Source organism: Phanerochaete carnosa (assembly GCF_000300595.1).
Source record: "Phanerochaete carnosa HHB-10118-sp unplaced genomic scaffold PHACAscaffold_9, whole genome shotgun sequence".
Classification (NCBI taxonomy): Eukaryota; Fungi; Basidiomycota; class Agaricomycetes; order Polyporales; family Phanerochaetaceae; genus Phanerochaete; species Phanerochaete carnosa.
The window spans coordinates 648,184-664,876 of record NW_006767636.1 but is presented as its reverse complement, the minus strand read 5'-3'; the positions used below and the strand labels follow the sequence as shown (position 1 = coordinate 664,876).

Genomic DNA, 16,693 nt, shown 5'->3' with positions numbered 1-16,693 from the left:
CCGCCGTTCCTATGGTCAACGTTCCGATGTCGCTCTCGATGACAACCCCTCTGCGAAACAGCGATTTTGGCCGAAAACCCCGGTCGTAAACCCGGCCAACGAACACCTAGTAGAGACATTGAAACATCGTAAGCTGCTTGCATCTTAACTTCAAAACATAAACGTCAACGCGGCGCGTAGTTAGAGAAGAAGAGTGGCACAGCGAAAGCAAAGATCAAGCGAAGCTTCGTTCGTTCTCCAATGCCATAGGCTGTATATCACGACATCCTGACCCTGTCCGGGCACCTAAGGATGTTACGAACGTAAGCAATATCGTCCGAATTTGCATTCGTGTAGCTCACGGGAGAATAGCTCTACAGGCTTTTTAGGCAAGGAAAGAGCTTGATAATTTCGCTCTTGTCTGCTGGGGGAAACCAAGTGCGTATATGCTGCCGGGCTATACATTTGACCCCTGGTTTAATACCCGTACCAGGGTGCATCCCTGCCGGAAGAGATGTTGCGGAAACATGTTCGAGAAAAGCAAGACCAACTTCATGTTTACAAGAAATATGAGGATCGCTTCTCGGCCATTCCTGGTTTAGGGTAAGCTGGTACATTCCTTCTTGTCTCCCGGTGGCTGCTGCGAAGGTTCACGCAGCGCTAGGTCGATTCGAAAAGCCTGCAGTTTTGACCTTGGCTTGAGCGCACGCCGTTGCCATGGACATCTGTGTACATCCACGTCCTGACACCGTCGCCTTGTGCATGCGCTGACAACCTATGTAGCTCTGCCAAGATTGCAGCATTGGTCAAGCAAGGCTGCACCACTCTCGAGCAGCTACGTAACAATCCCACATACTTCAACATGCTCGGGAATCAGCAGAAAAAGGGTCTGATTTGGATGGACCATTTGAGTCAGCCCGTAACGCGGGCTCAAGTCGAGACTATTGTCGTAAGTGCTCCTTATATGGACTCCCACTTGTGTCGATGATAACTCTCGCAGGACTTCCTTCGGGATTCTATGTTAGCACCATGGGAGGTAGTACCGGTTGGTGACTAGTGAGTGTAGAGATCCTTGATTCCCATGCCGCTTCATGGACACCTCGTTGTAGCCGTCGTGGTGCCCAAAAAATGCGCGAGGCGTCAATTTTGCTTGTTCATCCCTCACAAGTTCGCGTTCCCATCCCAGAACTGCCCATAAAACGCCGGCTTCCGAGTGGGGCAGTGGCACAAATAGCAGGCATATCCTGGAAGGCCTACAGAATGGCTGACACCAAATTGCTCGAGGACCAGGTCGTTGGGCCTTTAGGGATGCGTGGACTTCTCGCTGACCAGTTCAAATCGGGAGCATTAGATTGGAATGGTGCTTCTCTTGTGCCTACAAAGGATGCTCACGGCAGTTGGGGAACACGCGCAACGAGGCTGCAGGCTATCGCGAACCGCCATGGCGTATTCAGGTGGCTCCGCATCCAGTGAGTTGTGAACATTTACTGCACTGGCGTCGCATGTAACTCATAACGTTTCAGGCCTGTCTCAGCTAAGTCCCAAGGCGCGGCTCTCCTCTTTTCAACGGGCGATATCACATACGTTAGATACCTATCGACAGCTGCGCAACAACAAGGCCTGCTTCTCAACCAGTTCGGTCTTTGGCGCTTCCACCCATTATCGGACGCTAGCGCGGAGAGTGCTGAGAGCACAGAGGACGAATCTGCCGAGACCGCTGAGAAGGGTCATTGGGAGCTTCTGCCTTCAGCAACGGAAGATGAAATTGTGCATGAGCTTGGCCTGGAGTATGTCGAGCCTGAGAAGCGCAATTTCAAGAATCTCAAGGGTTAAGCCATACGTTTTCAGTGGGTGTGGCGGCCACTTCAAAAGCACATTAACGTATCCTGCTTGTATATAATAGATCCCTGCCTCTAATACCAAATACTCCGTGTACGATGCGCGGGTAGGATCTCGTTCGTCTGCATGCCCTTGATGCAGTCTGTCCCGCCCTCGATCTTTTTTGCGAGGTCCCACAAGTAGAAGTCGATGAGGACGCTACTGATCTCTTCGCCACCATCCTTTTGGACGTTGAGCATCTCCTGGCGCACACGCTCGACGGAGAGGATGCTCGCGGCGCGGATGCTCACTTCTTCTCGGGATCCCGAAGGCAGGTCTGCGTGTGAACGCAGCAGCTCGGTCAGCTCAGGCGGGTAGACGAGGATCTTCAGGTGGTGCAGGATCTGTGGGACGCGGTAGTCTGCGAACATCGTGAGTTGATGCATGGCAGGGCCAGCGGGGCCTGGGAAGAGGGGGTGTGGCTCTGCGGGCGTCGGCGGGTAGAAGGCCGCCCACGTCTCGGCGACCAGAATCTGAGCACGCTTCCAGAAATAGACTGGACAAACGGTCAGCCTCGGCGTAGACAGGAGGGGGCGATGACGGACCTCGCTGACCATTGTACACGGTCTCGTCTTGGAAGGACGGAAACGTGTCTGCAACCATCCTTACGAGCTGGAGCGCGGTTCCTCGCCCGTTCGTCCTCTCCATGAACGCCTCGTAGAGCCCTTGGAATGATCCGCCAAAATGCTGCCCCGGTGACTCAGCTCGGATTCTTGGACCCTTCGGAGCTAAGTTTGACACACCTTGCACAGTATCTCCCCATTCTGCCGCAGAATGGCGATGCGCTCAGTGAGTAATGGGATGACCTCCCCGGACTGCGGCGCGGCGCGAAAGACGTGTGAGACCGTTGAGTCTGGGCAACTAACTTCGGACGCATAGAACGCGGGGTCCGTGATGGGGATCCCTTCCTCAAGCGCTAGCATGCAACGTTAGCAGAGGCAGCAAGTTTTGTGACAGGACACCTCAAATGAACGCATATATCGACGGAATTATTTGATGGATAAGAATACACACCTCTGTCAATGGCAGCAACGAGGGACCAGTAGCCTGTGTGCACGACTGCCTTCTCGGAACCCCAGCCTTCCCTCCACTCAACACCATAGCGGTACGGGGTGCCCTCGTACTCTGACCAGAAGCTAAAGTTGAGCGAGGAGATGAGAAAGATCCAGTCGAACGACCGTCGCGTCTCTGGATGAGACGGATCATACGGTTCCGGAGGGCATACGTGGAGAGCATGGCTTCTCCATGTGCGTGGTGTGTATGACTCGACCTCGAGTCTTTTGCCTATCTGCAGAGTGGTGTTGGATCAATGCCCAGTAGCCGCGTGCAGCAATAGGGGGAGAGACTTACGTGGCGTGCTGCTGTTTTGACACCTTCGTCATCGATAGCGACTAGCCCGGTAGCCTGCGGCGTGTATTATTACAAATGAGAAGGCGGACAATTATTAGTCAGGCAACATACGCGGTGCGCATGCTCTGAAGTCACTAGAACAGGATTAATGGGGACATTCGCATCCACCGTGAATTTCCTTTTCTCCAGCAAGACGGCTGGCTCCTTGCCGTCGGTTGTTTGGCGATTAGGGGCTCGTAGGATAGTCATCTTCTAATCTTGCTTGCTGAGAATTATTGCCGGGTCTGTGATATACTGAGATATAGTCCCGGGTAATGTATGTACTTACTGTAGAGGCGTGAAGCGGACTGCAGTCAAGAACAGGCGGGGCAAGGGCATTTTGGAAACACGCTAAGCGCTCTGCCTCCGAAAGATTTCTCCGGTGTTGGAGGGCGCTTCAGATGATCGGACACTGCCAATCACTTGGCTTGGCATTGACTAAAACGCCACGAAGCTCGGAGGCACCAAATGCAGCTCTGAAAGTGAGAACTGCCAGCAGAAGATGCTGCATAATTCACGTCCGCTTTCGCAATTCACGAATAAACTATTCATTATATAGTACAACCTGTAGACGCTTCGTACATCACATTTACAGACAACGGAAAAGGGTATTACGTAAATTATACATAACACTTGCAGCTTGACACTCGCCAAGGAGACGGTACTGATCCAAAACGAGTCGCACACATAAGAAAACCATCTAGGGAGCCTTGGACCCGAATTTCTTGGGCTCAAAGTGCTCATCGCCATGAACAATGCGCTGGCCCTGCTCCTTCTGCTCGGTCTACGACACGTTCAAGTTAATGAGCGAGCTGAGGGAATCGAGCAGATGGATACGCACCTTTCCTAACGTCGTTCCTCTCACTTGCTGCACATTTGGGATAGCGGTGGTGAGCTACTGGAATTTTATACAATCAAAAGCTTGTCACACCTTCGCATATCCTAAGAAACACGAAGTCAGACGATAACCCTTTCCAGTTGCAGGACAACATAGACATACCGACCACCTTCTCCTTGAAGTTTGGCTGGTGACCCCCATCTACGGCCATAGAAGTCTTTGGCTGTGCATCGATGTCCATGTCTGAATGTGTTGGTAAATCCTGAACTGTCGAGCCAGAGCCGGGTGCCGTTGCACCTGGCTCGGGAGTGAGAGGAGGTTTGGGAGACATCATAAGGCAGCACGGACCTTGCTGGCTCGCTTCATGCACATGTGTGGGAGATACCGTCTGCGATGGTGGCGCCTGCGATGGGTGGAGAACATCAGCGACGAGCTTACGAGTTAAAACACGAACATGTACTGACCACGCCGGTGACTGACGCGTCTGAAGCAGCGGGGCTCTGGGCTGAGGGGCGTTCTGAGGTAGACATGTTGTATACGTGCAGGAGGTGGTTACTGGTGATTGGTTGAGGTGTGCGAGGAAGAGAGGTGCCACTTTATAGAGACCGCGTCCGGACGAGCGCTTGGGATGGTGGGGCTGGCTGAGTGACGTCATGGCTTACTGGCTGCGCTCCGGAGGTCGGCCCCTCGCTCAGTTTGGCATCTGCTGTAGAACCCAGGACAGCAAATATTTCGTGGCGTGAGTGCAAAAATCTAGGCAGAGCTCGCATTTTGATTCTGCGTTAGTAGGAGCCGTTTCGTGTCGCATAACTCACTGAGAAACAGCTGGACTTGCAGATTCTCCTTCCGAGTTTCGGCGACGACTCGCGAAGTATAAATCCGCCGGTCCAGTCAATGCCCCGCCTAGCGAGAACGCACAGCAGGCGGCGAAGCTGTTTCACGTTTCCCGCCTAAGCGAAAATTCCCAGGGCGGCGTAGCGGTGCCACAAGCTAGCTTCGGAGCTTGTCGAGCCCCGCCACACGCCGTATAAATACCTTCTGAAAATCCAACGTGTCCTTCAGCGAGCCAGCAGTCCAGCCTCACGTCTCTCTTCCTCATTGTACTTTTCCTCTTCCACCAAAGCGTCTGCTCAAAATCCACCATGACGGAACTCTGGCTCAGCTACCACCAGGCGTCGCGCGGGCACCAGCAGCCAACGTCGCAGCTCGTCGAGCTCGACACAAAGGCGCAGCGGCTGCATGACCTCGAGGACGTGCTCGAGTACGTCTTCCAGCACGGCTTCCTCGACCACAAGCTCCGCCCGCTCTCGTGGTGGGAGAAGGGCGACGGCGAGAAGGTGAAGAACAGCATCTGCGTCGACGAGCTGCTCCGGCAGGGCGTCGGCAGGTGCCAGCAGACTGCAATGCGGCTCGTCATCGGTACGCATTCGCGCCTCGTCGCATGCCACGTCACAGTGACTTACGTTCTTTTCCGCGTGGCCCCTCTCTAGCCGACGTCCCGTCCGCGCTATGGATGAGCTACCAGTACACCGTCGCGGTCGGCACGCCCACCGTGACGCAGCGCATCAAGCTCGAGACGCTCCACTCCGTCCAGTGCGGCGTACGCCCCAAAATGGCACACGTCACGAACTTCATCTTCGACAAGGGCTTCCTCGCCTCGCACCTGCGGCCGCGCGTGCACTGGGAGGGTGTCTCCGGCAAGGACATCGACGAGCACATCGACCTGTTCGAGCTGCTCACCTCGGGTGAGGGTGTATGCGAGGAGAGGCCTCTTAGGCTTGTAATCGGTGCGTCGATGGTGACTCGCGTGGCCATGTGGTGGAAACTAACGTGACGTCGTAGATAACGCGTTTCGTCATGACCACCGCCGTCACCGCTGACGGACACGCATCTTCTTCAGAGCAGATCTGGAGCATGTTGCTGATTCTGCTGATTCTTACTGTCATTCGATGTATACTTCATATGCTCGACGTAATATGCCATGCTAGTCATGACCACTATCAGCCTTGCTTGTCCGCGACTCGCCTGAAGTAAAGTGATGATCACAATAAACTGCGTAAGGTGTATTAGAACTATAAACGTAAGATATACAATAACAAGAAACGAGCGTGCCGAGACTATCGTCGTCTTCTGCTTCCCTGGAATTTTGATGTCTCTCTCCGCAAACGACTGCAAAGAGGTGATCAGCAAATCAGCGTCATCCCGCTGGGATTCGCAAACGCACCGACTTGCCCGCTCCTTCTCAACCTCCCGCCTCTCCACCTCTTCTGGCGTGAGCACCTCAAACCGGGTCTTGAACTCCTCCGTCTCCGCCCAGTCCCGCCACACGCTCCTGAGAGACTTGGGCCCGCGCCCGTCCTTGGGCGTGCGGCCCCAGCCAAGCCCGAGACCCGTCTTGTCCTTGAGCAGGCTGAGCCCACTGCGGTCCCGCGGCCGGTCGGGGTCATCGTGCGCGCTAGGGTGCGGGTCGACGCCGACGATGCCCCACTCAATCGCGTCGCGCTTGTGCTTGATAAGCTCCTCGTGGATCGCATGCGCGACGAGCGGGACCGCCTCGCCTGCGAGCCCAAGGTCGGCGCAGAGCTGGCTGGCGAACTGTTCGGGCGTGAGCGGCGAGAGCAGGTCCCATTCGATGTGGTCCAGCAGGTGGTATGTTGCTATTTGCACGTCAATCTGAGGTGCGGAGGTTAATATATGCATCGTTTTTCTTGCGTGGGCGGCAGGCAAACTCACGCTGAGGATGACCCGACACTCTGGTACTTCGTCCTCCCCGGGGCCAAAGGGGTTAGCCACGTCGAAATCCATAGAACCAACGCCTTCGTGCTCCTCCAGCTGCGCGCGGATTTGGTTCGCTACCAACTCGACCCAGGGGTGCTCTGGCAGATCGAGGTCCTGAACGAACGTGCGTGCAAAAACTTCTGGGGGTATCAGATCTTCGTGCAAGTTCCAGACGAAGCAGTCGCGAATTCGATGTGCGTCTGTTTCAAATTCCACGCGGATAGGGATCAGCGCAACTGGCTTTCGTGCTTGCACTTCCAGGGAGTCGGGCGTGCTATGGAGAAACCACGGTCAACCGAGCAGTTCTGCATAACGCCGAAACTCAACTTACAAGTAAGGAAGTGACGTCGATTGCGCGGATTTGGCCGCGATAAACCTCTCCGGAGGAATCCTGCCGAGATAGCTCTGATCTAACGAGGTCCTCTGTGCCGGCATTGGAGTTTGCGGCGCGGCCTGTACGATGTGTGTGACCCCTCCCGCGCTGAACACGCCCGCCCCGACGGGAGCCTTGCTCGGTAGCCTGGCAGTAGTGCGCACCATAGTCTTCACGCCGCCGCCCGCGATGAAGTCCGAGTCGTCCGAGTCGATGGCGCCTGCATCGGGAAACTCGTCGCCAGAGCCGGGCTCGGCGTAGTTAATGAAGCCTCCGCGGCGCGTGCTCCGGGTGGCCACAGCTACAGCGGTTGGTGCAGAGAGGACGGGCTGCATAAGGAGGGTGGCGCCTGTTCGCAGGCGGGAAGCGTACGATGTTCGCAGGGCCTGAGGATTGGTGGGCAGTGCAGATCGTGGAGGGTAGGCCCTAGGGTCCTGAGCAAGAGCCGCGGGCATGCCCATGGCGTTTGGCGTCGCTACACGGGGGATGTTCGTCTGGATGGTGGGTGGATATGCGCTGGTTGAAGGTTGGGGCGTTGCTGCCAAAGAGCTCCCTTTCGCGGCCCGAGTCTTTCTGCTGGGGTTTGTTCTGCCATTTGCGGGAGGGGGCGTTACAGAGTTTGACCAATGCCTGATGTTGTTCATGTACGCTAGCGCGGTGTGCAGTTTGAGAATGGCAGTCTCCGTGACTGTGCATAGGGACACACCTGGATGGACCTGCGCTGGGACGGCTGTGGCAGGGTTTTGCGGCGGCTGAGGACGAAGACCTGCAGCGGTGGACAGCTGGGTTATGGCCTGCCTCAGCTGGACGTCTGTCATGCTCTGAAAGGCATGGCTTCCAAGACTGCTCCCTCCTGGCTCTGACATTTCCCTGGGGAAATGTGTTGCGAAGGGCGAGCCTGGGAGAGGAGGATCACGGGTGCAAGAGCCTGTTCGCGTTCTGGGAGCTACGCGTGTGTTACGAGTCACGTCACTGTCACATTCACGAGGGGCTGTCACGTTCTCTCGTCACGCGGCCGCCCCTGTCTGCGACCCTGGATCCCAGCAGCACAGCAGCCATCTCGGCGATGTGTATCGCATCCTCGATATCAACCACATGCAGCACCGCCTGTCCTTGTTTTTCCCATGGTCTTGCCAATCGGCGTGGCGTGCTTACACTAGAAGCGCCTCTTCATCGACAGCTCAGCCCGCGCGCGTTTGGTCATGGCCCCGGGTGCACCCACTAAGCCCCGAAAGGGCACCAGGAATACCCCCGCTTCTTTTGTTGCTGGCTGCATCGATTGTGTGTCAGACGATGTTGCCGCACTATCGACATCTCCTCCGTGCTATTGTGCGATCTGGCCCCGGGTTGTCCTTCCGAGCACCGATGAACTTATAACACCTCCGCTTCCGCTCGCTGCATCCTCGCAACACCATCCCTACCTGCAAAGCTTCCACACTCATCATGCCCATCCTCGGCTGGCATAGAGGCGAGCGCATCATCCAAGAGCGGCTCGGCTTTGGAGCCAGCATGTCCAACAACTACACTTGGATTCGGGACTTCATGCCTGATCAACATCGTGAGTTCCACAGCACACGGCTACCCTTCATTCCTGTCACCACGCTCGACGACCGAGGCCGTCCATGGACGTCCATCTGGGCCGGCAAAGCCGGCGAGCCAGGCTTCGTCAACAGCTCCTCGCCCAATCACATGGACATGGAGATCAAGGTCTGGGAGGGAGACCCCTTCTGGGACAACCACACGCTGTTCAATGGCGAAAAACTGCTCGCAGCGGGCATCGGCATCGAGTTTTCCACTCGTCGAAGGAACAAGTTCGCAGGACATGTTTACGCAATGCAAAAGGACAACAATGTATTCCAACTGAAGCTCATAGTCAATGAAGCCATAGGGTACGCCGCCGTTGTATCATATCAGATCGAACGCTGATCTCCGCTCAGAAATTGTCCAAAATACATCAACATCCGCACACTCGATCCTTACCCCGACACATTACCTGTCATCGTCCACAAGTGCGACAACTTGCCGGAAGATGGGCGTTTACCGGATGAACTAGTCGAGTTCGTTCGCGAGTGCGACACCATTTTCATTGGCTCTTCATACGAGGCATCGCCTGAGGAAGCAAAAATGTTCCCCTCGCATGTGGGTGCGAATCAACGAGGCGGAAGACCAGGCTGGGTCCGTATGAGATCAGACGGGAGGACGGTTGTTATTCCGGATTACTCGGGTGTGTGATTTGGTATGAACGTTACGGTGTGAAGCGCTTATACTCTTTTCAGGCAACCGTGTGCTGAGTTCGCTGGGCAATATCGAGGTCACACCTGTTGCCAGCGTCACCATCGTAGACTTCGCGACCGGGGACACACTCTATATCACTGGAAAGGCGCATACAGCTGTAGGGCAGGAGGCGCAGGCCATCATGCCACGTCAGGGGGTGATAACCCTTCTTGAAGTCACCGGATATCGTTTCGTTCGCGATGCTCTCCCCGTTCGCCAGCGACCTGGCACGGAGCCCGAGCGCAGCCCTTATAGCCCTCCGGTGCGTCTACTCGCGGAGGAGATGGCAAATGGATCCAAGTTTTTCGAAGAGGAGGTTTCGGTCACCCTCACCCGCGTGCGCGTTCACAGCGCAGACCTTGCCACGTTCACCTGGGAAACAAGCAAGCCCCTCAACATTCGACCTGGCCAGACCGCAGTCCTCGACTTCTCTGACTTGGTCGGTAAAGCTGGGTACCAGCACATGGCCGACCTCAAGCCGTCCGCTGTCAACGACGACCGTGTCCGAACGTGGACCATCTCCAGCGCACACCTCGCGCCGGAAGGCACGAAGACGTTTGACCTCACGATGCGCGAGATTCCGAACGGAACCATCACCGGCGCCCTGTTCGCCACTGTACGCAAGCTGCAGGAGCTGCGCCCCGAGATACTCGACGATGCGCGCCAGATCGGACTTACGGTCAAGCTCGTCGGCATCTCAGGCGACTTCTACCTCGGGCTCCCGCCCACGCCAGGCGCGCCGCTCCCTGAGGACTCGAATGAGAAGATGCTCTGGCTCGCGGGAGGCATCGGGCTCACACCGTTCCTGAGCATGCTCAACGCTATCGCGCACGCGGCGGCGTCTGACGCGCACTGGGATGTCGTCCTCGTGGTCGCGACCCGCGAGCCTGAGGTGCTCCTCCCGCTCATCGCAGAGTCGCTCGGCACTGGGACGGAGAACCTCCGCCTCGCTATACACGTCTACTCTTCGAGCAGGCCCGCGCCTGACTTCCCGCAGCCGGCGCCCAAGGACGGGCTCGAGATTACGTGCGATGTTCACCCGGGCAGGATCCCCGAGAGCTTCTTCGCAAGCATGGAGGACCTGACTTCCCGTAAGACGTACATGTGTGGGCCGGGGCCTTTCGAGCTGGGGATGTCGGATATGCTTGGCAAGCATGGCGTTACGTCTATTGTCAGGGAGTCCTTCCAGTACTAAGCACGGAATTTGTCTTTCTCTTCGTTTTCTTCTTGTCGACGTGCACGGTTTTCAAAATCCAAGGACCAATTCAGGGAATTGTATATTAGCTTACTTACTGTACTTGAAGTTGTAATTGGTTTGACGTGGTCTTGGTGCTTCTTTCTGACAAGCTTTCTCGCCACGGATGTAGACTGGTCCTGGCTGGACCAATATTTTACACAGCACACGACATACATCGACAAATGAAAGATATTTTCGTCGCACGTCTCGGCATGGACCGCGGTGCTGTGTTTGCAAGGAACATACATGCCTTCGCTGAGTCTTCGCTGGACCTGCGTCGGTGAGATGTTCTTTGCTGTGCCCACGGTGGCCCGAGGCTGTGATACGTGCCTAGAGTATCTTCGCGGGTTGCTACGTCATGCACGGCACGTAACTCGAACTGAGCAGTATTCCCTAGACATGTTCTCAAAGTCGAGCAAGTTCGTCCAAAGGGGCGTTCGACACTGCACTAATACACGCTCGCCGTCTCAAACCGACGGGCCTTCAAGTTGTCACCCAACCGCGAAGATGGTGTGTAACTGTGTAGCGATGTCGAATCAGGAACTGGGCCGGACTAGGAAACGTGTCAGTGAGCACTCGAGCGGGCGATCAATGAGTTCGCCACAACGCGTGTGGTGAAAATGGCATATAGGTATAGGATCGTAATGCGCATCGTGGCGAGGTCCCAGAGCGCTCGGAGGACGGTATCACCTCAAATGCGACGTACCAGTGACGACGGATACATGTCCAGATAAATATGACCTCAGTGTGCCTTCTTGTAGGCAAACGTGAGGTATTCTCATGTCGAAATCGCGTCTGTCAGCATATTGCAAGGAACACTGCAGTCGTGCATCCGCATCAGTCAGCTTGGAGACCCCGGAAACCTCCAAGCGCTTTGAGGTGAACGCCGAAAGATACCTATGCGAAGCCACTGGCATTCATAGCAATCTTAACAACATGGGTAGTATGTGAAAACACTAAACATACAACAGGTCACACGTCCGTTCAAAACCAGACGTCCAGCCAAGCAGCAGAAGGCAGATAGTAGAGACACTAATCCCTCCGCTCGACGACTACAGGCAACCGCCTGATAACGACAACGAACCTATCTTCGATGTCGCGCTCAAACTGCGCGGGATCATAGCCGTCCTCGAAGCGGAAGTTAAACCGCTGCACGAGATGGCAAACGAGAATGCGCATCTCCTGCATCGCGAGGTTCTTGCCGACGCAGTTCGACGGGCCGAACGAGAAAGGCACCCACGCGTTCGGGTTGTGCACGATCTCCTCTTTATGCGTCTGCAGACCCTCGGCGATGAGCCAGCGGTCGGGCCAGAACATGTCCGGGTGCGTGAAGTTGCGCGGGTCGCGGTGGACGCCCAAGAAGCTCACGCGCGTCTGCGTCCCTTCGGGGATGTAACTGCGGGCCATCATGTCAGCAAGGGTCCTGATAAGAAGGCTGGAGACGCACTATGGACCTATGGCCTTCCCGCCCGTGCCAATCTCTGGTGCACGCTGGCTACCGCTCGGTACTGCAGGGAATAGCCGCAGAGTCTCCATGCTAATCTCACGGTCAGCGTAGTCAGAGAGGTGGCCGAGCCGCACTCACAGGATGGCCTCCAGGTATTGCATCTCAGGCAGGTGCCTGGGGTCGAGCGAATCTTCCCCCGGCGGGTAAAATTTGTCGACCTCGGCTTGCAAGCGCTTGTACGCCTCTGGGTTGCGCAGGATGCAGTAGAATGTGCTGGCAAGAACAGTGCTAGTGGTATCCGCGCCGGCAATCAAGGCAAGAAGACCGTCCGAAATGACCAAGGACCTAGGAGGATCGACCTTCTCCGCACCATCTTCGTTACCCTGTGATTACGATGTTAGGGTTGTACTGATAGAGCGTAAGAAACCAATCCAAACCAAGAAATAGAACAAGTCCCTTGATGTGGAACCTGAGGCGTATCGTTTCTCTGTCTGGCTGAATGCCATTGCATGCATCTTCTTGATGGCGTCAACGCCTCCAGGAAGCATCTTCCCGTAGTAAGACAACCACGGCATGTGCTCATACACGAAGGAAGCTCTAGAGAGGGGCATGCAGCTTATCAGACGGTTTCAGGGTATGGTGCTCCGAGAGGACATACTTTATGCCTGATTTAAGAACCTTCCAGAGACCATTATGGTCTCCACCCTCGCGCAGCATTTCAGTCCATCCACCGTATCTAGCAGACAGTGTCAGCTGGCGAAAATTCGTGACACACAATCGCACATACACCAAATCTCCCATGAAGTCGTACCTACAAGTATATTTCAGCATATGCGAACTTGTAAAAATTTTGCTGAACTCACGTGAAAATATCCAACCCATGCTGCGAGATCGAGTGCCTCCCCCTGCCTAGCATCAAGCGCTTCACCCAGTTCATGTACACGATGTTGGATGATAGGATTGAAGTCTTTCAAAGAAGCAGTGTTGAAGGCACGATTCCACGGGCGACGGCGGCGCTGGTGTTCCTTCGGGTCTCGCAAGCCAATCAAAGAAGGGACCTTTGGCCACAGGTGCCTTCCCTCGTACACTGAGAGATGTCAGCCCATTTGGCCCCCTGCAAGAATTTATCCAGAGCTCACTGGGTCCTTTGGGAAAGCCTTGTGATCCTAGAAGGGGCGTGATACACGATGCATCACGTATGATCACCTCATTGGGACCTGGTCATGTTTTAGCTCTTTACATTTCAGTAAGTACTTGATGAATCTTACCGGTTCTTACAATATCCCCGTATGTCTCATGCATCTGCTTTGCGTAACGCTGTTGCTTCCCTGAATAGACCTTCGCGACGTGGTAGAACTTGGTAACTTTGGCCAGCAGCGGTCCTGGGTACCGCGCAAGCGGGTGGAAGGGAGAAATACGGTAGATGACGATGGATGAAAGTAGCGTGGTGAAATATATCGAGAAGCCTAGGACAAGTCCTCTCGGAACACCAAAGTGAGAGACGAGGAGTGTCGACACAGCTGCAGGAGCGAAGAACAACAGAGACGAAACAATGGGAATGCACAAGGGCTCCCATCGCTTGAAGATAGCGTGCGCTCCCTGATTACCATAGAGTCAGCGTCGATAGGGCTAGCTCAACCACCGCAAGAGGGACTCACTAAGGCGGAAAAGACCACGATGGCGATGGCATCACGAAGAGGGAGGTGAACGGACATCAAGAGACTGTTCATACGGAGTAACATGTCTGGGACTCGTGCTCCAAGTATGCCCATAGCTGAAAAGACGCGGTGTATACACGAGCGAAGCGTGCCCTGCGCCATGACTCCCTTTATGGTTACCAGCTAGACGCTTTCGCCCGGGATCAGTCATTGCGATGCATAGACTTCGTGTGAGAATAGTATCGCGCGGTTGGGCGCGCTGAAACAAATTCGAGCGTGCCGCCTTGGTGCCGCCGCATCATGCATCATGTATCACCGGCTGTGTGGGGGAGATAGAAGTGACGCGCGTTGGGTGGTAAGCACGGTTTTTTCTTCGCAAAACCCGGACAAAACTGGCTGGACAAAGACCACTCACTTTTTGAACAGCTTCGTGCCGAGAAGGATTAGGCAAAATCCAGTGCTATCCTTTTTCTTTTTCCAAGCGAGAGCTGTATTAAAAAAACTGGTTCTTGGTTGCCTAAATGTTGGCCGATTTCGCACCTGAAACAGCCGTCAGAGGACGCGGCAAATTCCCCTGTGTGTCACGACCCCGCGGACTCGGTGGGATGTGTAAGAGGTGTCGGCCGACGCACCACGGACAGCTAGCAACATTGATATTGGAGCGGCCGGATCGCCCAAGATGCGCCAGAGAATCGCGGAAGAGCGCCAGAAATTTACGTACTTGCAGAAACATGCGCATCTTCACCGCATGGAATTATCAGCCGTGGATCTTCTTAGGCGTTTGGCATTGGCCACTAGGGCGTTGGAGGACCCTGTCCAATGCGCACTGCGCGTGGGCTATCGGATAGTCTCCCCAGAGCGACAAGGTACCAATTCAATTCGGAAGCTACATACGCCGTCTCGCAATACTTATCGTCAACACGACAGACTTGTCTCAGAAAGAAAGTTGTGGTTCAATCGGGTCGGGCAGCAACTGTCGCCCGAGGTATAATATAAGTGCTCCAGCGCTAGCGCTTACCTAAGTTATGTAATGTGACGTAGTCAATCATTCGTTCGTTCGTATCTATCGTGACCTCATAATGCCAATCAATGTAGCCATGTTCAACGGGTTTGGACGACGCTGAATAAACCGATAGGCCACTTCAGCGAGGACTTTTCATTTGGTGCTTCAAGCCTCCACCTGCTTCGCAGAGCCGCCACGATGTACTGCAACAGGGAGCTGCCAGCTTGTTGACGCGCGTGCGATCAGTGATTTGCTTGCCGTAGATGGAATTTCTGTGATGGCTACCAGAGGACCTCGAATACCTCGTTACCTTCAGCGTGACTTGGTGCAACCAGCTGTATATATATACACACAACACACCCTTCTACACCGTGACTGGCAAGAGATGTCCTTCGCCTGTGCAACTACGCACTTGGGGCCCTCTCTTCACTGATCTCATGGTGTTAACGAGTTGTGCGCATCACTCTGTAGCTCAATCCTAATTTTATCCATTGCTGAGAAGTCTGGAGCACAAGGCAAGCATCTGCGCTCAGGCGTTGCCTCTTTCTAGGTTTTGAAATATTATCTATCTCTTCTTCCTTGCTACCTTCTTGAGTATTCTGCTCGTTCTCTTGAGCACACTTCGACACGCCCCATCCACCTGGACCGTTGCTTCCTTTATATGCACTCTTTTGCATCCCAGGTTTATATCTTCCAATGCTATCCTTCTGAGCACGCTCACGTGCTGCAAACGTCGGTGGTACAGCTGGACTATTCGGGCATACAACGATCCTACGTGACCAGAATACAGTTTAGCTACGTTAAATTAGGCATGGACAATATACGTACAGAGGATTCTTTTTTCCTGCACCTTGACGGTAGACTCTTCGTGCGACTGCACAGTACTCCAGGGAGCCGATAGCAACCTTGTGTGTCTTGTTGACGATATAGTGGAAAAGCTCTGAGGTTCTGTTGTTCCCTGTAATCTCGTTGAGGCACAGACTGTTCCTTGGATTAGCAGGATGTTTGATATGAGATATCTCCACTTACTTTGTAGTATGTCTGTCTTGACTTCCAATATTCTCTGGATAATTTGGGATAATTGTCCACAGCTGCTTCTTTGTTGAATTTTCTCCACAGTAAAGATGTGAGAGAACAGAGGCCTTTTGTAATTTGGTCTTGTCCACAAATAATGTGGCCTCATAGATGGGCAGATCGAGATGTGTCTCTGCTGTCAGAGAGATACCTCCAGAACAACTTAGTAGCCATCTGTATCGACAGGCAATCAGAAATATACTTACCTTTGGCGCGTAACACACTGGATAATGGATCCTCCAAGTCAGGTGCTGTATCACCTAGTTTAGACCATAATTCCTGTCCAAATACAAGTCCACCAAGGTTGTTCTCTCTTCTCTCAAGAGCGTTTCTGAGATACATTGGTTCAAACACATTGTACAGCCCAACAGCAGGAGACTGCACAAACAGTTGCCCTTGACGTGCTCCAAGCGAATTTAATGTATCCTGTGATATGGAAAATGAGCTAACTGTAACAATAGAGGAGACTTGGTCTATACGCACCACATTGGTCGATACAAGCTCTCACATACGTTCAGACATGAACGTTTGGTGTTTTGCATAGACGTGAAGCCAGTACGAGTACTTCATATGCTGCTGATTGTCTACAGCAATGATGTACCCATCAAAGTAGGGTTGCAGAAATTTTCTTTGTGCATTTCTATAAGCTTAACATCCATCATAGAGACAGGCTCGCCACATACTCAAGCTCCAAGTGGGCACGGTGAGCAAATACCCAAAAGGCATCACAAAACCTGGCCATCCGTGAAGGAGATGACAGAAACT

General features: G+C 54.2%; 7 protein-coding genes across 7 annotated transcripts; 3 read left to right on the top strand and 4 right to left on the bottom strand.

Moving 5' to 3' along the window:
• Positions 1-623: 623 nt before the first annotated feature.
• PHACADRAFT_261968 (uncharacterized protein) lies at positions 624-1,454 on the top strand (the record flags this gene model as incomplete). The annotated part of the gene is made up of 1 exon (XM_007399427.1): positions 624-1,454. The coding sequence occupies exon 1, from the start codon at positions 1,108-1,110 to the stop codon at positions 1,450-1,452; it is 345 nt and encodes a 114-aa protein (XP_007399489.1). The 5' UTR covers positions 624-1,107.
• A 33-nt stretch (positions 1,455-1,487) lies between these two features.
• Positions 1,488-3,581, bottom strand: PHACADRAFT_127474 (uncharacterized protein). The gene is made up of 6 exons (XM_007399426.1): positions 3,319-3,581; positions 3,208-3,261; positions 2,872-3,145; positions 2,601-2,773; positions 2,403-2,544; positions 1,488-2,353 (listed from the first exon to the last, which is right to left on the bottom strand). Exons 1-6 carry the CDS (start codon positions 3,454-3,456, stop codon positions 1,893-1,895), a joined length of 1,242 nt encoding a protein of 413 aa, XP_007399488.1. The 5' UTR covers positions 3,457-3,581; the 3' UTR covers positions 1,488-1,892.
• A 365-nt stretch (positions 3,582-3,946) lies between these two features.
• On the bottom strand, positions 3,947-4,614 carry PHACADRAFT_199185 (uncharacterized protein; the record flags this gene model as incomplete). Its single annotated transcript, XM_007399425.1, has 6 exons — positions 3,947-4,030; positions 4,088-4,114; positions 4,178-4,188; positions 4,247-4,381; positions 4,433-4,487; positions 4,549-4,614. 6 exons carry the CDS (start codon positions 4,612-4,614, stop codon positions 3,947-3,949), a joined length of 378 nt encoding a protein of 125 aa, XP_007399487.1.
• Positions 4,615-5,226: 612 nt separating this feature from the next.
• PHACADRAFT_199184 (uncharacterized protein) lies at positions 5,227-5,964 on the top strand (the record flags this gene model as incomplete). Its single annotated transcript, XM_007399424.1, has 3 exons — positions 5,227-5,503; positions 5,575-5,871; positions 5,927-5,964. The coding sequence occupies 3 exons, from the start codon at positions 5,227-5,229 to the stop codon at positions 5,962-5,964; spliced, it is 612 nt and encodes a 203-aa protein (XP_007399486.1).
• A 189-nt stretch (positions 5,965-6,153) lies between these two features.
• On the bottom strand, positions 6,154-8,135 carry PHACADRAFT_261963 (uncharacterized protein). The gene is made up of 5 exons (XM_007399423.1): positions 7,942-8,135; positions 7,194-7,884; positions 6,818-7,136; positions 6,309-6,757; positions 6,154-6,253 (listed from the first exon to the last, which is right to left on the bottom strand). Exons 1-5 carry the CDS (start codon positions 8,051-8,053, stop codon positions 6,202-6,204), a joined length of 1,623 nt encoding a protein of 540 aa, XP_007399485.1. The 5' UTR covers positions 8,054-8,135; the 3' UTR covers positions 6,154-6,201.
• A 370-nt stretch (positions 8,136-8,505) lies between these two features.
• Positions 8,506-10,843, top strand: PHACADRAFT_261962 (uncharacterized protein). Its single transcript, XM_007399422.1, has 3 exons — positions 8,506-9,124; positions 9,173-9,459; positions 9,512-10,843. The coding sequence occupies exons 1-3, from the start codon at positions 8,679-8,681 to the stop codon at positions 10,702-10,704; spliced, it is 1,926 nt and encodes a 641-aa protein (XP_007399484.1). The 5' UTR covers positions 8,506-8,678; the 3' UTR covers positions 10,705-10,843.
• An 804-nt stretch (positions 10,844-11,647) lies between these two features.
• On the bottom strand, positions 11,648-13,935 carry PHACADRAFT_212308 (uncharacterized protein; the record flags this gene model as incomplete). The annotated part of the gene is made up of 11 exons (XM_007399421.1): positions 11,648-12,142; positions 12,194-12,283; positions 12,332-12,576; positions 12,631-12,790; positions 12,852-12,929; positions 12,981-13,004; positions 13,057-13,076; positions 13,135-13,280; positions 13,333-13,410; positions 13,462-13,792; positions 13,852-13,935. 11 exons carry the CDS (start codon positions 13,933-13,935, stop codon positions 11,779-11,781), a joined length of 1,620 nt encoding a protein of 539 aa, XP_007399483.1. The 3' UTR covers positions 11,648-11,778.
• Between the last annotated feature and the right edge of the window lie 2,758 nt (positions 13,936-16,693).